Source organism: Lithobates pipiens, unplaced genomic scaffold, assembly GCF_037356315.1.
Source record: "Lithobates pipiens isolate NorthernLeopardFrog02 unplaced genomic scaffold, aLitPip1_a1.2 Scaffold_22, whole genome shotgun sequence".
Taxonomy (NCBI): Eukaryota; Metazoa; Chordata; class Amphibia; order Anura; family Ranidae; genus Lithobates; species Lithobates pipiens.
Window position 1 is genome coordinate 186014418 of NW_027507784.1, and position 22253 is coordinate 186036670.

At 43.3% G+C, this 22253-nt stretch overlaps 1 protein-coding gene across 6 annotated transcripts in view; it reads left to right on the plus strand.

Annotated features, from left to right (window-relative positions):
• The window catches only part of HECW2 (HECT, C2 and WW domain containing E3 ubiquitin protein ligase 2), a 365375-nt gene that overhangs the window by 304800 nt on the left and 38322 nt on the right, over positions 1 to 22253 (plus strand). For all 6 annotated transcript variants that reach the window (XR_013261865.1, XM_077448729.1, XM_077448731.1 and 3 more), the window contains 6 exons: positions 3544 to 3640; positions 3852 to 3935; positions 6545 to 6654; positions 7948 to 8068; positions 11345 to 11458; positions 20338 to 20490. Coding sequence is in view for 5 of the 6 variants with exons in the window: in XM_077448729.1 (XP_077304855.1) it covers positions 3544 to 3640; positions 3852 to 3935; positions 6545 to 6654; positions 7948 to 8068; positions 11345 to 11458; positions 20338 to 20490 (679 nt within the window). In the remaining variant the exon portion in view is untranslated. The remainder of the gene's footprint in view (positions 1 to 3543; positions 3641 to 3851; positions 3936 to 6544; positions 6655 to 7947; positions 8069 to 11344; positions 11459 to 20337; positions 20491 to 22253) is intronic.

Consider the following 22253-nt stretch of genomic DNA (forward strand, 5'->3'; position numbering starts at 1 on the left):
TACTTGCCCACACACTGCACTTTTTGAGCGGACTAATACGGCGTACTAAGTCCGCCGTACTATCCGCCCTACTTTTGAAATGAACGGACTCGCCCACACACGCGGAGGAAAGTCCGCTCATTTAGAGCGCGTCTCCAGGTAGGCGGGGCCCGCGAAGGAGACGTCGCTGGCCCCACCGCCTGGTATGGACTTAAAGGGGAACCCCAACGCCGAAAAAATAGGCGTGGGGTCCCCCCCAAGTCCACAACAGACCCTTGTCCGAGCACGCTACCCGGCCGGCCAGGAAAGGGGGGGCGAGCGAGCGCCCCCCCCCCCCCCCCCCCCGAGCCGTACCAGGCCGCGTGCCCTCAACATGGGGGGTGCCTTGGGGAAGGGGGGGGGGGGCGCGCGGCCCCCCCCCACCCCAAAGCACCTTGTCCCCATGTTGATGAGGACAAGGGCCTCTTCCCGACAACCCTGGCCGTTGGTTGTCGGGGTCTGCGGGCGGGGGGCTTATCGGAATCCGGGAGCCCCCTTTAATAACCCTATGTGAATGAGTATGGGGTACAATGTACCCCTACCCATTCACCTGTAAAATAAAAGTACAAAAAAAAACACAGCACACGAGATAAAATACTTTATTGCACAGCTCCGGGGGTCTTCCGTCTTCGGGGGTCTTCTCGCCGGACTCCTCCACTATCTTCTTGTAGCTCTTTTGCTAGCGGAGGAGTCCGGCTTTCTTCCTCGCCGCTGGCCTCTTCTTCCGACTTCGGGGGTCTTGTCCCCTTCTTCGGTTCTTCTGCCGGGCCACCGCGCCTTCTTATAGCTCTTTTACTCTTCTTCCTCTTCTTCCTCTTCTTTCTTCCTTCTTCTTCTCCAGGAGATGTTGACTCGACGATGTCTCTGGCCGCAATGCCAGGGACGCGCTGCGCTGCGACTTATATAAGGACAAGGGGCGGTGTCACATGGGTTTATGTCACATGGGTTGGTCACATGGGTTGTGACATCGTAAGGGGGCGGGGTCACCATGTGACACCAACCCATGTGACATAAACCCATGTGACACCGCCCCTTGTCCTTATATAAGTGGCAGCGCAGCGCGTCCCTGGCATTGCGGCCGGAGAGATCGTCGAGTCAACATCTCCTGGAGAAGAAGAAGAAGAACGGAAGGCGGCGGCGGCGACAGAAGACCGGCCCACCGCCTGTAAAAGAGCTATAAGAAGGCGCGGTGGCCCGGCAGAAGAACCGAAGAGGGGGACAAGACCCCTGAAGTCGGGAGAAGAGGCCGGCGGCGAGGAAGAAAGCCGGACTCCTCCGCTAGCAAAAGAGCTACAAGAAGATAGCGGAGGAGTCCGGCGAGAAGACCCCGAAGACGGAAGACCCCCGGAGCTGTGCAATAAACTATTTTAACCCTTGTGTGTTGTGTTTTTTTTTGTACTTTTATTTTACAGGTGAATGGGTAGGGGTACATTGTACCCCATACTCATTCACATAGGTTGGGGGGCCGGTATCCGGGGGCCCCCTTATTAAAGGGGGCTCCCGGATTCCAATAAGCCCCCCGCCCGCAGACCCCGACAACCAACGGCCAGGGTTGTCGGGAAGAGGCCCTTGTCCTCATCAACATGGGGACAAGGTGCTTTGGGGTGGGGGGGGGCACGTGGCCCCCTCTTCCCCAAGGCACCCCCCATGTTGAGGGCACGTGGCCTGGTACGGCTCGGGGGGGGGGGGGGGGCGCTCGCTCGCCCCCCCCCTTTCCTGGCCGGCCGGGTAGCGTGCTCGGACAAGGGTCTGTTGTGGACTTGGGGGGGACCCCCACGCCGATTTTTTTTCGGCAATGGGGTTCCCCTTTAAGTCCATACCAGGCGGCGGGGCCAGCGACGTCTCCTTCGCGGGACCCGCCTACCTGGAGACCCGCTCGAAATGGGCGGACTTTTCTCCGGGCGGGAAAAGTCCGCTCATTTCAAAAGTATGGCGGACTGGCATACACACGGCCGGATTGTCCGCCGAAATGCGAGTCCGGCGGGAAGATTGGTGTGCAACACGGCATTCTAAGTCCGCCGTACTTTCGGGTCAAAAAAGTATGCCGGAGGCTACACACGGGGGGATTGTTTGCGGACTTGAGTTTGCCGGACTTTTCCACCGGATTGTTTGATCGCGTGTACGCGGCATTACCTAGCTAGAGCTGAGTTTAGGGCGACTAATTTGGAGTCCATTTATACACAGGCACCTTTTACCTTTTCAGGCGGCGATTAGGAATGTTCACCGGGACCATTTTAAAGTCCTCTATTAATTAATATATTGTCATCTCTGTCCCCTATAGAGAGATTCGGTCTGTGTGTTCACCTTGGTGAATGTTATTCCCAAAAGTGAAAGAAAATCCAAAATTTTGAGTCATTACCAAAACAGGAACAGAGGGGAAATCTTCCAATAGGGTAGTTCTTGTGACAGCTAGGGATTCCCTCACTTTCTGTTGTGTCTGTGGGATGGGAAATTATGAGAAATCACCCAAATGGGACACAGATGGCAAAGTAAACCTGAGCAAAATGCTCTGAAAAAATTAGCAAGAGATGCAGAGCACCAAATGATCAGCTCAAAAGTCCATATACCTTTATTCCTTACAATGAGGTTACAATAAGTAGAAATGCAGTGGCCAATGACAATGCCATTGCAAAGCCATTGAGCCCTTTTTCATTTGACTCCACATTAAGGTCTTCTTTCAGGAAATTGTATTATAGTATATGTAATAATAATACCTCCTAAGCCCAAGCCCTAATAAAGGAGGATTCACTGACTTCCCACTTGCTTTGGATACTGCTTTTCTACTTCTTGTTACTTCAAGAATAAAGGTATATTGACTTTTGAGCTGATCTTTTGGCACTCTATTTTCCTTGTACATTCAGTTTTCTCAAGTCAGATGGCTCCCACATTGTGTTTCTGAGTGGCCGAAGTCAACTTAACAAGAGCCACTTACCACCTGTATTTGAAGAAAGTCAAGTCCGAGTCCAGCACCTCAATTTTTTCCCCCCTCTAGTTTAAATAAGAAAAAGCTGACCGGTATTATAACACTCCCTTTACTATATACAGAACAAGAATTTATCATGTGAAACCAGAACCCCCTTTGTGCCATTGAACCAGCATGGAAGCCCAGCAACTAGCATTATCATTAGTCAGTCAGCAATAGAAACTACCATACTTGTTTTGCTTAAGACAGTTTTTTTTTTTATGGCACTGATGTCCTGTAATCCTGTCTGTGATCCTTCTGTCACAATGGTTTTAAGCAAAACCTTTTCTTGATTTTAAACATAGCCCAAGGTGTTTCTGCATCTATTCCATAACAACTATTTTCTTTCAAGGTGTTGGCTGATCATATCACTGGCCTTAATCTTAATTTTCAGTTTTTTTCCCATCACCTATATCCTATAACAGAGTATGCAAAAACGAACACTTGTGTGCCCTCTACATATTGCTAATACAATGGGCACATCATTAACAATATGAAAATTATATCTGCATATTGATATATTCTTACTTCCTCTTCTGTTTTTGCATTTTCATATTTTCTAGGTTACAATGAAAAAATTGTAGCTTTCTTGCGTCAACCTAACATCTTTGAAATTCTCCAGGAACGACAGCATGAGCTCTGCCGAAACCATTCTCTCAGGTACTAGTGGCTGTGGAAATCTCCATAAATAAGAAAGCAACAGCAAAAGAAACACAACTGGCTTTAGCCATTTCCTACTCTATCTAGAACTTAAAAAAATACTTTTGGCTTTAAATATAATTTAGTTTTGTACGCTGTGGCTATATTTTAGATAAAGCTTGTATTAATATTCATTGTGTCATAATAACCTAAAGATTTCACTCTTAAACAGGGAAAAGATACAGTTTATTCGGGCAGAAGGACCCTCAGGACTCGTTCGCCTCTCTGGTGATGCAGATCTTGTTATTCTATTAAGGTAAGAAGTCATATTGGTTTCAGGAGATTAAATGTAGCAAAACTTTTTTTTTTTTGCAATTGTTATCCCATTGGGGAGATTTCCCTTCACTTCCTGTCTAAAACAGGAATTTGGAGAAAACTTTCCTACGTGAGGGAATCCCTAGTTGGCACCAAAAGTTGAAGCAGATAAATAGCGTTTAAAAGCTACAAAATATGTATTTACTTTGCTTCCTCTCATGACTACTTTTATTTTAAAAATTGTACAACAGTTCTGTTAAAGGCATTGTACACATTCAAATGTCTTTGTTGTTTTACCTAGGTATTAGTATAGTTATATTCCCTGTGTTCTTTGTTTGCCTCACCTTGTAATGGTGACCTCATATGTTGTGGCTGCTGTTTGTAGGGTCGTGGCTGATCAATCCTCTATGTCCTTGGTTTATCACATCTAGCCCAACCCTAATGGCCAAAGGGGCAAGAAAAAATTCCTGTTCTGGGTCACAGTGTCCATTGCATGCAATGCCATCCTTTCTGTGTGGGGGGGCTAATGTAATGAACAAAAACAATAAAAATCTTCCGTCTGCATGGTGAGCTGCTTTTGGCTGTGTCGGATCAAATTAGCTCTCACGGATTTTGGGATGTGTAGTTTATTCTAAGAAAGTGTTCGTTCTCAGACTACAGACAGAAGTCACACATTACCCTGTGCAGTGTCATACCTTATCCCTCATGTTTAACACAAACGGGAACTTCTGACAGTGGAATGTGAAGATTTACTCTGCTATAGGCTGTGCATACAGGCCAACAAGTGACACCATGAAACTACATGATCAATGCACATCTTATGTAGGTCAAACAGTAGCTAGGAAGGTTTATAATGCCTTTAAAAAAAATTCCCTCTTTCAACAATTCATTGTCCCTGACTTTGAGCAAGCGTTTTGCTGGCATTCGGGTGTTCATCAGACACATAAAGAAACCAGTTTTAGCCCTGGTTCCCATTGGAGCGATTTGGCATGCAATTTGACATGTCAAATTCATGCCAAATAAGCAGCAATGGCTGACAATGGCACTGTCCGAATTGGTGCGATGCTGCATTTCCGGCACCACACCAATTCCCAAATAAGTTTTCTTTTTGCGACTTTGTGCGATTTCCATTGATATCTGTGCAGCAACCCGCACAGATGTCTCTGAAATCACCCCCCGAAGTCGGGACAGGCATGCGGGAATGAAATTGTGCAAGTTCAGCTAAACTGCTGTCAGTGTAAACCTGGGCTAATAGTTTTATTACTGAAGCTGTCTTCCATGTCTCAGCCTTAAAGTTTGTCCATGAATACCACATTCTGCGTCTTACTACCTACAAACCCTGACAATATACATAGGTCCTAGATTATGACTATTCTTTAATCCAGAATAACTCTAAGATCTTGTTCACACATGCTTCAGCCCACGTTAAAAGTTAATATATACTGTGCTAACAATATGTATAGGTACCTTAGGGTCTTGTACAACTAGGCATCAGGTTGTATAAGTGCAGTATGCACATCAAGCTTTTGCATTTGTGGCAGTCAGCACTTGCATCTGTGTGAACCAAATGGTGCCTTAAAGGCTTCGATAAAGCTGCTTGAAAGTTTTGCAAAAGCTTGCTGTGCACACTTATCGTACACAAGCTAAAGCTTCTGTGTGCAGGGCCTTAAAGCTGAATTCTGGGGAAAGAAAAAAATGATCTCATGCAGTGGAGCTGTCGCTGCACCACAAGAGTTAAATGCTCATCTAGGTCTAGGGTGCCTTAAAAAGATCTTCTAGTCCCACAGGCCTGCACTGCTAGATCGGTTGCCACAACCTGTTCTCCCCTATGGTGGTTGCAGGTCCTCCGACATTATCCAGTACAATGTGGAGTCCATAGAGAGCATGGGTGATCAGGTAAGTAAAACTGTTTCTCCTGGCCCCTAAACCTAAATGAGCATTCAACCCTTATGCTGCTTACACACGGTCGGAATTTCGGCCAGCAAAAGACAGATGAGAGCTTTTCGTCGGAAAATGTGGCTGTGTGTATTCTTCATTGGAATTTTGCTGGCCGAATTTCCATCAACAAAAGATTGAGAGCAGGTTCTCAATTTTTCTGACAGAAAAGGTTTCTATCAGAAATTCTGATCGTGTGTATACAGTTCCGATGAACAAAAACTCACACATGCTCAGATATAACTACGAGATGGAAGATATTGGCTACTGGGTATTGAACTTCCTTTTTCTAGTCCCGTCGTACGTGTTGTATGTCACCGCGTTCTTGATGGTCGGCATTTGGTATGACCGTGTGTATACAAGGCAGCTTGAGCAAAATCCCATCGGAATTCCGTTGGGAAAACCATCAGAGCTTTTTCCGACTAAAATTCTGATCCTGTGTCCGGGGCATTACAGTGCTGGGGGAACTCCACCTCAAGGAAACGTACTTTCTCTGGAAATAGGCCGTTTATATTTACTATTTAATATATATTTAGTTTATGCTTCAGAAAGTGAATATAAAGTTAGGCACAGTGATCTGTCATATCCTTTCCAGGCAGAAATATATCTACATTTGGACAGCGTAAAACAAATATCTTTAATGTTTTCAATAATTCTTTGTATGCTTGTTTGCAGTCTTTTTGAAGAAGAAATAATGTCATATATTCCACCACATGCCTTACTACATCCCAGCTATTGCCAGTCTCCGCGTGGCTCGCCAGTGTCTTCTCCACAAAACTCCCCTGGTACAGTATCTGCTACTCTCAGAGATTACCAACATGAAATGCAGTAATGTGGCACACAATGTGTGTTATTAGTTTGTCTTAAATTGGCCATACGGACACAGCCTGCGCTAACAGTGTGAGCGGATGAACCTTCTCTGTTAGCTTCTGTATTCCGACAGCTGGAACCTGTGGCTGTCAGAATACTGGAATGGATGCAGGAACTGTTGGCTTAGTTTTCCACCTTGTTCCTTGGACAATCAACTTTTGTCAAGCTGGGGTTGTTGACGGGGTCACCCACAGTTTGAATTTGTGTGATTCAGCGTGAGTTCTCTGAAATTCAAGCATGTATGGCAGCTTTACACATTGTGTACATTAACAAATCAGGCCATAGTGATGAAGGGTGAAGAGGGGGAAGGTAAAGCGGTGAATGTCAGGCGTAGGTCTTGTTTAATCTGCTTCTCTCAACAGGACATGTTGGAAAAATATCCAATGGTTAACGGCTGCAGCCAATCAGCTTCAGCTGTTGATCAGTGTATTCTGACAGTGGAGGGTGCCGCTGTCAGAATACAATGTCCCAGCAGGACGCATTCCCCCATCCACCTCGTTTGTGATGATGGAGAAATCTGTTCTGTTGGCTGAAAGAAAAAAAGAAAAAAAACGAATCATGTATGGCCAGCTCTAGTACAGGGATAGAATGCTGCATTCATTGGAAAGTTAGAAAAAAGTGTAATTCTGATGTTGACTTTGTAATATTGACAGGTGGCCATCTCTGTAAATAAATAAATGCATTGTTTGACCATTCATTTTTTTATGAAGCTTTATTTTCTAATTAATTAATGATAAAGAAAGTCAAATTATTATTTTTTATAGTGTTAAAACATAGTTACATAGTTAGTCAGGTTGAAAAAAGACACAAGTCCATCCAGTTTAACCTTAAAATAAATAATAAATAATGTTACTGTAATAAAAAGTGAACATTTTATCCTGTTTTTCCTCCTATTTAGAATTACATAATTTTTTTTTTAGGGTCAACACATTACTCCAAATTTGTGTGATAGACCACTGCTCCTTCACAGGGAGCTATGTGATTCATTTGCATTGATTATGTTTAATCATTAGTAATTTTAGTAGTACAACCACCCTACTTGAAATAGCGGAATAACAGGAGTGCTTTGGGCAATACTGTTATCTTAGCCAGAAAAAAATGTCACAGCGGACTCATCAGTTTACCTTCTGCAGTCAGATTGTAATGTATACATATTAACCAAAGCTGAAAATAAACTGATCCTAAATAATGGATTCTGATTCTTCTAGGAACTCAGCGTGCCAATGCCAGAGCACCAGCACCTTATAAGAGGGATTTTGAAGCAAAGTTACGGAATTTTTACAGAAAATTGGAAACTAAAGGCTATGGTCAGGGACCTGGGAAATTAAAGTAAAGTTTATATCTTTTTCTGTTTAATATTAATACTTTTTAATTGAGTTTTTGTCCTGGTTTTAGATGTTAAATTGGTTGTAAATCCTTACATATACCCAGTGAAGTGACTGGCCTCGGGTGATATAAACTAATCCTCCCACATAAATTGTACCAGTTTATCTACAGCCCCCTTTCCCCTCCATCCATTCAAAGTGCAGAATTTACTCAGGATCCCTCAGCTCTGAAAAGCAGGGGGCGGAGAGTTGAAATTATATCGGTGAGTAGAGCTCTGACAGCTGATTGGAGAGAAGGGACACACCCCCTCCACACAGCATACAGGAACAGAGCTGTGACTGTCAATCAGCTGGAGCTTCCTCTCCAGTCACCATTTTTCTCTTGATGTCAGGAAAACTGGTCAAAAGTGACTCATACAGATGGCAGAGGAATGAAGCATTAGACAGAAATGACACTTAGTGCTTCGGATTGAGACAGGTACACACTATATAGGGATATGCTTTGTTCATATTTCTTGTCTGAGGTTTACAACCACTTTAAATCTCAAAGGAATTCAGTGGCAAGAGAAATATGGAGGTTGTTATTGCTGATAACCTTGTTGTGACATAAAATGTAACTAAACCCAAGAACAAAAATGTATTATTGCATCTTACCAGTAGTTAGAAAGTATTTTACCATTTTCAGAAAGTATATAAAATATCTGTTGATGCTGCCATATGAGCTGAACTGAAAGCATAAACCAATGTTATGATATTTGTGTAAACTGCTAATCCCCTCATGCCACATATAATAATGATGAACAATGGCAGACATGTTTGAAAGCCTAGCCGAGGGACAACTATGGCTGCCTCTAAAGATGCAGTAGATGAGTGAACATAGATATCCAGGGACAGGAAGTATTTGCAGGATTACCTGGTAAATATAAAGGCAGAAAAAGTCCTAAAAAATGAATGCAGCTACCTCATCTAAGGACTGGTGAGCTGCAATATATTTGTTTTGTTTTTAGGTTTTTAAACACTATAAGTACTTTCTAAACCACTCGCATACAAATCATTTAGATAAGCCAAGTCATAATTCAGATCTGCACACTTGTTCCAGGTTTGTGAATGAAATATGTGAAGCATTGTTCTAGATGAATCCCGGATACATTAGAACACCTATTATCTTTTTTTTTTTTTGTCTTATCCTTTCAAGCTCATGCGATTCTCAAGCCCCAATGAAAGGGGAGATCCTGAGTCTTTAAAACGTAATATGCAATTATAAAAAATCTGCTTGAGCCCAACAATCATTGGTGTAAGGCTGGGTTCACACTAGAGCATGGAGAAGCTCACAGCAGGGGTCCGGTGCGTCTCCATTCACCGTTTCAGGTCTGATTTCAGCCCGAATTTGTGGCTGAATTCAAACCTGGAACGGACCAAAAGACGCACAGGACTTCTGTGCAATTCACACTGGAGCCGCTCCGGAGATGTGTGAACCGGCTCCATAGAGAGCCCATCAAAATCTCCTGACATGTGAATTTGATGAGGGAAACCCACATCCAGTTCGCACTAGTGTGAACCCAGCTTAATGCCCTGTACACACGGTCGGACGTTCTAACGGAAAATGTGCGATCGGACTGTGTTGTCTGAAATTACGATCGTGTCTCCATCTGACTTTTTCCGTCGGAATTTCGTCACGCAAAGTTTGAGATCTGGATCTAAAAATTTTCCCAAAACAAAATCCAATAAATTATGATCGTGTGTATACAATTCCGATGCACAAAGTGCCACACATGCTCAGAATAAATTACGAGACGAAAGCTATTGGCTACTGGCCTCTTTATAGTCTCGTCGTACGTGGTTTACGTTACCTCGTTCTGAATGATCAGATTTTCCGACAACTTTGTGTGACCGTGTGTATGCAAGACAAGTCTGTTTCCTGTTGTTTCGAAGATTTTCTCAACTTCAGGGCATCCTTTTTTTGGGTGCCTTGTTTTGGTGACTGCAACCTTACCAGCGCTAAAAGCTCTAAAAGCTAAAGTTGCTGTTGACTGTACAAGACTTTATTATCTTAAAGATCCGGCTACTTACACCAACATATCCAGAATAGTTTATTAGGAGTATGTGGGTAGAGACAATCGGTGTAATACACAGAGACACCATTTTGATATGGGATTGTCTTTCTAATCTCTACACTAAACTTGTGTTTTTAGTTTTGGATAGAGTGGGGAGGGTTTAGACCCTCTGTCAATTTTTTATTGCTGTTTGTGTCCCCATTGTGGAGGTTCACCCCTGTATTTGTACTGGTGGCTATTGTCACTGAGAATGAAAGTATGGAGAACAAAGTTGTTCTTAAAACAAGAGATGAGAGGAAATCTTCCAGTTGGGGTCCCCATTCCAGGGACAAATGTCTAAGAGGGAAGTTCACCTCGCTTTTTCAAATTTCCTTTTGCTTCTTTGGGACATGAAGTCTGAAGAAATTTCCCCAATGGTACACACAACAAAAACAATAAACCTATGGGGGTTTTAACCCTTTCTTGATCTAAAAATGATAAATCTAAAAAAATGTAAAATCTAAAATTATAAAAAAGATGGCTATACATACACTTTAATGCCTGACACTGAAGAAATAAATAATTGTTTTTAAAAATCAAGATATTGTAATTTAACAGTGGATTCATTAAGACCCCTTTCACACTGCAGGCGTTTTTCAGGTGCTACAGCGCTAAAATTAGCACCTGAAAAAAGCGGCTTCATTCACTCCAGTGTGAAAGCCCAAGGGCTTTCACCCTGGAGCGGTGTGCTGGCAGGACATCAGAAAAAGTCCTGCCAGCAGCTTCTTTAGGGGGGTTGAAAGAGTGGTGAACTCACCGCTCTTCCACCGCTGTTCCCCATTGAAATCAATGGGGCAGTGCTGCGATACCGGTGGCGTTTTGCGTGCGGATTTAACCCCTTTTTGGCCGCTAGCAGGGGGTTAAAACTGACCTGCTAACGGCTGAATAGCTCCGCTAAAATGACGGTAAAGCGGCGCTAAAAATAGCGCAGCTTTAGCACTGACACCCTATGCGGCTCAGTGTGAAAGGGGTCTAATACCATTATATTTTGCACTCACACAAATGGGAGATGAAGAACTTATAAGGGCGTGTGTTACCTTTCTAAACTCAGTCCCCTCGACCCACAGCTCCAGGACCACAGTATGCGAAAAATGCTCAGCCTCATGGCTCCTAAACTAGTATACTTTTTTAACAATGAAGATCTTTACCAATCTTTTTCACCATTTTATCTCATCCTTTTATTTCAGATTAATTATAAGAAGAGACCATTTACTTGAAGATGCCTTCAACCAAATTATGGGATATTCCAGAAAAGATCTGCAGAGGAACAAGCTGTATGTTACTTTTGTTGGCGAAGAAGGGTAAGCATAACACTATGGCTTTTGTTTTCTCCTTTTGCACAGTGATCATAAACATTGTGACCTATATCAGTAAACCACTTCAGCCCCAGAAGGATTTGCCTCCTTAATGGCCAGGCCATTTATTGCAATACGGCACTGCGTCGCTTTAACTGACAATTGTGCGGTCGTGCAATGCTGTACACAAAAAAATTGATGTCTTTTTTTTACCCACAAATAGAGCTATCTTTTGGTGGTATTTGATCACCTCTGCTTTTTTTTGTCTTTTTTTTGTGCTATAAACAAAAAAAGACCAATAACTTTTTTTTTTTTACTTTCTCCTATAATACATATTCAAAAAAATATATAAAAAAGCTAATTTATTCATCAGTTTGGGCTAATATTCATTCTTCTACATATTTTTGGTAAAAAAAATCGTGACCTTATCCCCTACTACCCCAGAAAAGGAGGATCGGGCCACTCTTTGCAAAACCCTTGCACAGAGCAGGTAAGTATAACATGTTTGTTATTTAAAAAAAAAAAAAAAACTTTACAATCACTTTAAAGCTTGCCATAGATTCCACCATTCACACAGCTGGGGTGGATGGAGGAATTCCCCCTTTTCTGCCATCCTCTTTGTGGGATACTCTGACCCCTTGTGAAGAGAGTAAGCTTCAGAGATCCTAGTGGACAGCAGCTCGCTATTCTAACAATCGACTTCTGTTGAACAGGGATGGCCACACATGACTCAAAATGTTGCCGTTCTTAACGGAACTAGACAAATTTCAATGCATCTATGGCCAAATTAAGGCTGGTCATTGGGCGTGTCTTTTGAAGGCTGTCACTTCCAGCTCTTTCATGAAGAGGATGCTTGTGCATGCTCATTCATAAGCAAGCTGTGCCGTCAGGAACAGGGCTGGGAGAACTGACACTGACAACGGTACTAGGAATTGCCCATCGACAGCCACATTAAACTGCACAGGGCAATCATTGTTGGTGACAGAGAAGAGGAATGAAGAGGGAGTCTCTGGGGGGCTGCTGCAACACAGAAGGTTTTTCACCTTCATGCATAGAATGCATGAAGCTGAAAAACTTCAAGACCTTACAACTCCTTTAACTAGTTGCTGACCGCCGGCCGTCAAGTGACGGCCAGGCGGCGCACCTATTGTGGCGGGAGGCCATCATATGACGGCCTCCCGTTTAAACAGGGAATGCGCGCGATCGTGCACGTGCACCCCTGTTTCTTCGGTGGCGGCGTGACACGGAGACACCGCTCGCCACCGAAGGGGGTGAACAGCCATTGGTTATGGCTGTTTACCACGTGATCGGCCGTGATGAAGTCACGGCCGATCACAGAGGGTCACACCCCGACTGTGCACGGCGCATGCGCACGATCGTGAGCTCGCTGCACGTGCACGTCGGTGGCGACGCGTTCCCCGGGAACACTGCTCATCACCGATGCTGGTAATCACAGCCGATCACTAAAATGTAAACAAACCGCGGTAACGAGATGTTACCGGGTTCTCCTCCTCACACACCGATCATGTGTGAGGAGGAGATTGCGGTAACATCTCGTTACCGCCTACAGTACACATCAAGCACACTGATTGCCCCCCCCCCCCCCCAATAAAGAGGACCTGTCACCACCCCTCATAGTACCTGTCAATCACAGTCCATCAGAGTACCTGTCACAGCCCATCAGAGTACCGGAGTACCTGTCACAGCCCATCAGAGTACCCGAGTACCTGTCACAGCCCATCAGAGTACCCGAGTACCTGTCACAGCCCATTAGGGTACCTGTCAGCCCATCAGAATACCCGAGTACCTGTCACGGCCCATCAGAGTACCCGAGTACCTGTCACAGCCCATCAGAGTACCCGAGTACCTTGCACAGCCCGTCAGAGTACCCGAGTACCTGTCACGGCCCGTCAGAGTACCCGAGTACCTGTCACGGCCCGTCAGAGTACCCGAGTACCTGTCACGGCCCGTCAGAGTACCCGAGTACCTGTCACGGCCCGTCAGAGTACCCGAGTACCTGTCACGGCCCGTCAGAGTACCCGAGTACCTGTCACGGCCCGTCAGAGTACCCGAGTACCTGTCACGGCCCATCAGAGTACCCGAGTACCTGTCACGGCCCATCAGAGTACCCGAGTACCTGTCACGGCCCATCAGAGTACCCGAGTACCTGTCACGGCCCATCAGAGTACCCGAGTACCTGTCCCGGTCCATCAGAGTACCCGAGTACCTGTCCCGGTCCATCAGAGTACCCGAGTGCCTGTCCCGGTCCATCAGAGTACCCGAGTGCCTGTCCCGGTCCATCTGAGTACCCGAGTGCCTGTCCCGGTCCATCTGAGTACCCGAGTGCCTGTCCCGGTCCATCTGAGTACCCGAGTACCTGTCCCGGTCCATCTGAGTACCCGAGTACCTGTCCCGGTCCATCTGAGTACCCGAGTACCTGTCCCGGTCCATCTGAGTACCCGAGTACCTGTCCCGGTCCATCTGAGTACCCGAGTACCTGTCCCGGTCCATCTGAGTACCCGAGTACCTGTCCCGGTCCATCTGAGTACCCGAGTACCTGTCCCGGTCCATCTGAGTACCCGAGTACCTTTCACAGTTCATCTGAGTACCCGAGTACCTTTCACAGTTCATCTGAGTACCTTTCACAGTTCATCTGAGTACCTGCCACAGTTCATCTGAGTACCTGTCACAGTCCATATGAGTACCTGTCACCGCCCTTCAGAGTACCCAAATACCAGTCACCAAGCCACCCGAGTACCTGTCACCAGGCCATCAGAGTACCCGAGTACCTGTCACCAGGCCATCAGAGTACCCGAGTACCTGTCACCAGGCCATCAGAGTACCCGAGTACCTGTCACCAGGCCATCAGAGTACCCGAGTACCTGTCATGGTCCATGAGGGTACTCGAGTACCTGTCACGGTCCATCTGAGTACCCGAGTACCTTTCACAGTTCATCTGAGTACCCGAGTACCTTTCACAGTTCATCTGAGTACCTGCCACAGTTCATCTGAGTACCCGAGTACCTGTCACAGTCCATATGAGTACCTGTCACCGCCCTTCAGAGTACCCAAATACCAGTCACCAAGCCATCAGAGTACCTGTCACCAGGCCATCAGAGTACCCGAGTACCTGCCATGGTCCATGAGGGTACTCGAGTACCTGTCACGGTCCATCTGAGTACCCGAGTACCTTTCACAGTTCATCTGAGTACCTGCCACAGTTCATCTGAGTACCCGAGTACCTGTCACAGTCCATATGAGTACCTGTCACCGCCCTTCAGAGTACCCAAATACCAGTCACCAAGCCATCAGAGTACCCGAGTACCTGTCACCAGGCCATCAGAGTACCCGAGTACCTGTCACCAGGCCATCGGAGTACCTGAGTACCTGCCACCAGGCCATCAGAGTAACCGAGTACCTGTCACCAGGCCATCAGAATACCAGAGTACCTATCTCCAGCCCATCAGAGTACCCGAGTACCTATTTGCAGCCCATGTCTCATAGAATATACGTTGGGGTGTTTGCTTTCCAAAATGGGGTCATTTTGTGGGTAATTTCACTGTCCTGGTGGTCCAGGACCTTCAAAAGTGTGATGGGTAGGAATGAAATGAGATGTCATTTATGCTCCTAGAATGCCTGAAGGTACTACTTCAATGTTCGGCCTCTCTATGTGACCACGCTGTGTAAAAGTCCTACACATGTGGTATCGCCATACTCTGGAAGAGTAGCAGAATGTATTTTGGGGTGTCATTTTTGCTATATACATGCTATGTGTTAGAAATATCTTATAAATTGACAATGCGTTTTAATTTTTTTTCCACATATTCCAAAAACTTCTGGAAAAAAATTAACCATTCAAAAGACTCATTATGCCTCACAGATTATACGTTGGGGTGTCTGCTTTCCAAAATGGGGTCATTTTATGGGAAATTCCATTGTCCTGATACTCCAGGGCCTTCAAAAATGTAATAGGTGGTTGAGAAATGAGATGTGTAATCTTTGCTCGTAGAACGTCTGAAGGTACTACATCAATGTTGGTGCTCTGTATGTGGCTAGGCTGTACTCGGGAAGAGTAGCAGAATGTATTTTGGGGTGTAATTTGTTGTATGCATATGCTTTGTGTGAGAAATAGGAACAGAGGGGCGCCAGACTGGGTGCAGTATAAATCATATATTTAATAAAAAACAAGTTGTAACTCACAGGTTAAATTAGATGAGTTCAGTATGTGGTGAAAATCGCCAGTCCTGGAGTCTCATAAAAGTCTTCCCTTTGCAGCCTGGGGCACTGGTGTGATCTTACAGGGATCCAGAGAATGTTGGGAACCAGGAGGCAGGAAACAAGAAGCAGCTGGTCGTGACTTCACAGGAAATGTGATTATTCACAGTGGCAAGGAATGGTAATGCATTTCAAAGCTACAGCTTCTTCATCAGACCATGATTGGCTGGCAAACCTGGCAGTCTTATATTACAGAGAAAATAGAAACAGAGAGATCTGATGGGCTGGCCAGCCCGTCAATCAAATACACAGATTCAAAGAGGTAGATGGCTGGAGACCGAAGTGAATGTAAATATGAGTAAGAAGCTAGCTGATTAATAGTGCGAGATAAGTTTATAACGTTTGCAGAAATCGATCAATTCACTAATTGATTAAATACATAAATATAAAATGTATAAATATACCTCAAATTTAAAATGAATACATTTTTATAAATAAATTAACTAAAAAATGAATTAAGAAAATTATTAGCAATTTGGAAATCAATTGATTATTATAAATTATAATGAATTAATAAAATGGTGAGAATGGAGGAAAGAGAGGACTCTATGCTAAGTATAATATTAAGGTTCCAAGTTATATCATGACCAAAAATACTTCTCAAAAGGATAAAATCGAATCTTCAGATAATAAATGGTTAATGGATAATGCTGGTGATACCCACTGTGTATATATGTGTGCACACATATAGTTATACATATACACACACACACAAATATAATAACAGCTCATGCATACCCACATACCCGCACGTACGTGCAGTTGTAAACATGTACATGTGCAACAAACGCATGTATATACGTGAGTATATACAAACATCTTTCTGTCCCAATACTCTCTAGAGGGAACATAATATTGTATAAAAAAGGGGAAGAAGAAAAAAAAGAGGAAAAAGGAGGTGGTAAAAACAAAAAGGGGTGGTAAAAAAAAAGGGTGGTGCCAAATTTGTGTTTGTTGCCCAAATTAGCTATTTAGTGGATAAGACTGGGTATCCATTCACCAGTAACCGGGCAACCCACTGAGGCATGACCAGGGGAAAATCACACCAGCACCTGATTAAATAACAGTGCTGATTTCGATCTCCTCGTTCATTCCTCTAGGCGACATAGTATCCAAAGTGAAAATCCAATACGTTTCCTGACGACACAGTCTTTTGAAACGTTCTGCTGGGGGAAATTTATCTGGAATTGATTCAAGGACCCAAACTTTTAGATCCTTGGATGATTGTTTATGATATGCTAGAAAGTGGCGGGGGACACTGTGTTTAGGGAGACCAGCATCGACAAATCTGCGATGTTCCCTAAATCTGGCTCTAAGGGCTCTGATTGTACGGCCCACATATAGTATGCCACAAGGGCAAGCTAGACAGTAAACCACAAACATGGAAGAACAGTTATGGAAGGTGTTGAATGTGTATGTCTTACCCTTATGAGCAAAGCATTTCTGACCATGTTCAATATGAGCACAAGTCAGGCACAGGGATTTTTTACACTGAAACATGCCCACCAGAGGAATGAGTGTTAGTTGAATGTTATTGGAAATAGATTGGGTAGATTTAATTTTGCTAGGAGCGATTTTCCCTTTTATATTTGGAGCCTTCCTATAGGCAAATTGTGGCACTGTAGGAATAGTGGTTTTTAGGTGTGGGTCTTGCTGTAGTATAGACCAGTGTTTTTTGAAAACGCTCTCCATTTTCCAGTGTTTGTTGTGATATTGAGTTATTGTGGCATCCATGGAGAGTATTACCACCAGTTATTCTCTCTACATCGATCAATTCCTCCAACCTCTGGCCCAGGCCCTCCCTTCGTATATCCGGGATGGTACCCATCTCCTAACATTCAACTAACACTCATTCCTCTGGTGGGCATGTTTCAGTGTAAAAAATCCCTGTGCCTGACTTGTGCTCATATTGAACATGGTCAGAAATGCTTTGCTCATAAGGGTAAGACATACACATTCAACACCTTCCATAACTGTTCTTCCATGTTTGTGGTTTACTGTCTAGCTTGCCCTTGTGGCATGCTATATGTGGGCCGTACAATCAGAGCCCTTAGAGCCAGATTTGGGGAACATCGCAGATTTGTCGATGCTGGTCTCCCTAAACACAGTGTCCCCCGCTACTTTCTAGAATATCATAAACAATCATCCAAGGATCTAAAAATTTTGGTCCTTGAATCAATTCCAGATAAATTTACCCCAGCAGAACGTTTCAAAAGACTGTGTCGTCAGGAAACGTATTGGATTTTCACTTTGGATACTATGTCGCCTAGAGGAATGAACGAGGAGATCGAAATCAGCACTGTTATTTAATCAGGTGCTGGTGTGATTTTTTTTTTTTTTTCCCCTGGTCATGCCTCAGTGGGTTGCCTGGTTACTGGTGAATGGATACCCAGTTTTATCCACTAAATAGCTCATTTGGGCAACAAACACAAATTTGGCACCGCCTTTTTTTTTTTTTTTTTATTATTATTATTTTTTTTACCACCCCATTTTTCCTCCTTTTTTTTTCCTCTTCCCCTTTTTTATACAATATTATGTTCCCTCTAGAGAGTATTGGGACAGAAAGATGTTTGTATATACTCACGTATATACATGCGTTTGTTGCACATGTACATGTTTACAACTGCACGTACGTGCGGGTATGTGGGTATGCATGAGCTGTTATTATATTTGTGTGTGTGTGTATATGTATGACTATATGTGTGCACACATATATACACAGTGGGTATCACCAGCATTATCCATTAACCATTTATTATCTGAAGATTCGATTTTATCCTTTTGAGAAGTATTTTTGGTCATGATATAACTTGGAACCTTAATATTATACTTAGCATAGAGTCCTCTCTTTCCTCCATTCTCACCATTTTATTAATTCATTATAATTTATAATAATCAATTGATTTCCAAATTGCTAATAATTTTCTTAATTCATTTTTTAGTTAATTTATTTATAAAAATGTATTCATTTTAAATTTGAGGTATATTTATACATTTTATATTTATGTATTTAATCAATTAGTGAATTGATCGATTTCTGCAAACGTTATAAACTTATCTCGCACTATTAATCAGCTAGCTTCTTACTCATATTTACATTCACTTCGGTCTCCAGCCATCTACCTCTTTGAATCTGTGTATTTGATTGACGGGCTGGCCAGCCCATCAGATCTCTCTGTTTCTATTTCCTCTGTAATATAAGACTGCCAGGTTTGCCAGCCAATCATAGTCTGATGAAGAAGCTGTAGCTTTGAAATGCATTACCATTCCTTGCCACTGTGAATAATCACATTTCCTGTTCCTGTGAAGTCACGACCAGCTGCTTCTTGTTTCCTGCCTCCTGGTTCCCAGCATTCTCTGGATCCCTGTAAGATCACACCAGTGCCCCAAGCTGCAAAGGGAAGACTTTTATGAGACTCCAGGACTGGCGATTTTCACCACATACTGAACTCATCTAATTTAACCTGTGAGTTACTACTTGTTTTTATTAAATATATGATTTATACTGCACTCAGTCTGGCGCCCCTCTGTTCCCATTTCTACACAGAGCTCATCGCTTCACTCTAAGGGAGCTGCCTCCAGGTGCTAATCATACAAGATCTCGGATCATTTATGGACATTATGTTTTAACAAATGTTTTAATATTATGTGTGCTTATTCACACACATTTTATGTATACCTATATTCCAGTTGCTATATAATTTTATGTTATCACCATATCTAGCGCCACTGTTCACCCCTGTTTTTACTGTGTGTGAGAAATAACCTGATAATATGACAATTTTGTAAAAAAAAAATAATAAAAAAAAATCTTCATTTTGCAAAGAATTGTGGGAAAAAATGACAACTTAAAAAAACTCACCATGCTACTTACTTAATACCTTGGAATGTCTACTTTGTAAAAAGGGGTCATTTGGGGGGTATTTGTACTTTCCTGACTTTAGTGTCTCAAGAAATGAGGTACACCTGATGTACTGAAGGTCTGATCAGATGTGATCAATTTTCAGCGACTGGCACCATAGTTTGTAGACTCTATAACTTTCACAAAGACCAAATAATATATACTAATGTGGGTTATTTTTTACCAAAGATAGGTAACAGTATAAATTTTGGCCAAAATTTATGAAGAAAAATTACTAATTAGCAAAAATTTATGACAGAAACAAAGAAAAAGGCATTTTTTTCACAAAATTTACGTTTTATTTTATTTATAGCACAAAAAATAAAAAACCCACTAGTGATTAAATACCACTAAAAGAAAGCTCTATTTGTGTGGAAAAAAGGACGCAAGTTTCATATGGGTAAAGTGTTGGATGCCTGAGTAATTGTCATTCAAACTGTGAGAGCGCTGAAAGCTGAAAATTGGTCTGGTCAGGAAGGGGGTGTAAGTGCACTGTATTGAGGTGATTAAATGGGATTGTGGCTACATGACAGGGAATAAATTGCACAAAATAAAGATGTCAGAATTAGATGGTTGTTTTAGAACAAAACATTTAGCAATCCAAAAAGAGCTGTACTTTTCATTTTGACAGGAGTTCCACTTTAAATGTAGTTAAATAGCTTTCTTCAGTTATTTTCTTTTTTTTATTTTTTTTTTATTTTTTTCTAAGGTTGGACTACAGTGGGCCATCTAGGGAATTTTTCTTTCTTGTCTCAAGAGAATTATTTAATCCTTATTATGGTTTATTTGAATATTCTGCAAATGACACTTATACGGTACAAATAAGTCCAATGTCTGCATTCGTTGACAATCATCATGAATGGTAAGTTCTATTTTATTCCTGTTCTTAGTAAGTGTAAGTTAAAATCTAAATAATGTGCCCCATGCTTCTAAATATAATAAGGTTAATTCTTTTCCCCACTGATTGAGATGCTCTTAAAGTTTGAGGTGCAGCAGTCCCTGGGATCTCACTGTTGCACCATTAGTGGGTGGAGACTGCAGACCAATTGTTTTTCCTTTGAAGAGTCAAAGTGAATCTCTGAAAAAATAAACAAAAATATAATGTCTGCAATACATGCATATTTCCCTCATTATAACTTTTGCACATACAGAAAAATACACGTGTATCTGAAATGCGATGTGCTCCTATATTCCTGTTTACCTGAATGTACTGTGTTAGTTAGCCAAGGAGCACTATCCAGGTACAGAACCGTAGCACAGGCTCAGATGTGACCTTGTCTTTAAAGACTCATTTTGTTGGTAAGGCCATCCGTGACAGTCAGACCTGACTGGATGGTCCATGCATTCCTATAGACTTGCGGGTGTAAACTGTTTACATTTATACCCGCCTACCTCCAGGTCCGATCCGGTCCACCAAAAAAAGGGGGGGGATCCATCCTCTTCTGTTTAGGCAGAGCAGAATGGAGGTAGTCATGTGTAAATGGACAGGAGAGTCTGTTTATTCCTGAATGCCCATAGAGCAGAACGGGCTCTTTCAATGTCCACTCTGCAAAAACTGAGCGGACATGGATGTGTGATTTGATCGCTGTACTCCAATCAGCAGGGGATCTGTAAGCTGATCCTCTCCTAATTGGAACAGAATCTGCCCTGATTGAATGGGGCCTAAGGCTGGTTGGCATTAAGAACCAGAAGCTACCTTGCTAAAGTACCAGTGGGTGCCTTTTATATTTCCCACCACTGTTGGTTGTTACCACGGTAAGGAGTAACCGTTCAGTATAGAGGATGCATATCCCCCCTGCTGCTTCTGCTTTGCAAAGCATTATGTGAAACTCCAATCTCTGGCTTGTTCCTACTACAGTGACCTGGTCACATCCTGCCATCTGACTCTTAGCAGCAGGAGCTGCTTGAGTTTTTAAGCACCTGAGTCATTGCAACTCAGCTACAGCATATCTGTACATACACGCAGAGGGGGTCAGTCCTGCTACTGTGTGTGGCCCCAGCCCATTGTCTCCAAGTGGTTCTTGTGGCATCTACTTGGTCTTTCTGAGGGAGCCAACACCTGAAATCTGGATTCCACTGACCCTGTAGTTATGGGATCTACATCATTGGAATCTCCTTCAACTCAGGAGTCACGGGCCTCTACAAAAGTCACTCAAAGACCTTCCAGAGGCCTTGGTACAGGCCAGGCTACCGGATGCTGTGACCATCTCTGACCCAGGTTCAGAATACCAACAGTCTGTCTCTGATGAGCCTGCTTTTGAGGAACCACCATCTCCTGCTATCTCTTCAGAATTATAAGGGGTAATTTTTCACCCCCTTATTAAGTAGTGCACACTACCCTGCATTTGAAGTATCGGCCTTCTGTCTCCAGCCTGTGGTCTTTGAGAGCTCCTGCAGATGTACAGACTTTTCTGTTACATCTGCTATACCAGATTTTCCTCTGTGTAGGCTGGAAGCACCCTAAAGGGTCCTGATCCCCACCTGAGTGTGTCAGAACTATTCCCCTGTAAGAGTGAATTTGTTAAACAGTTGTCTGTACCCAATCGTTTTTTTCTACTGTATCTGTCAGTAGAAAACCATAGCTATCCTGCTGTTCATCAGTTATACTTTCTCCCCAAGTCCCAA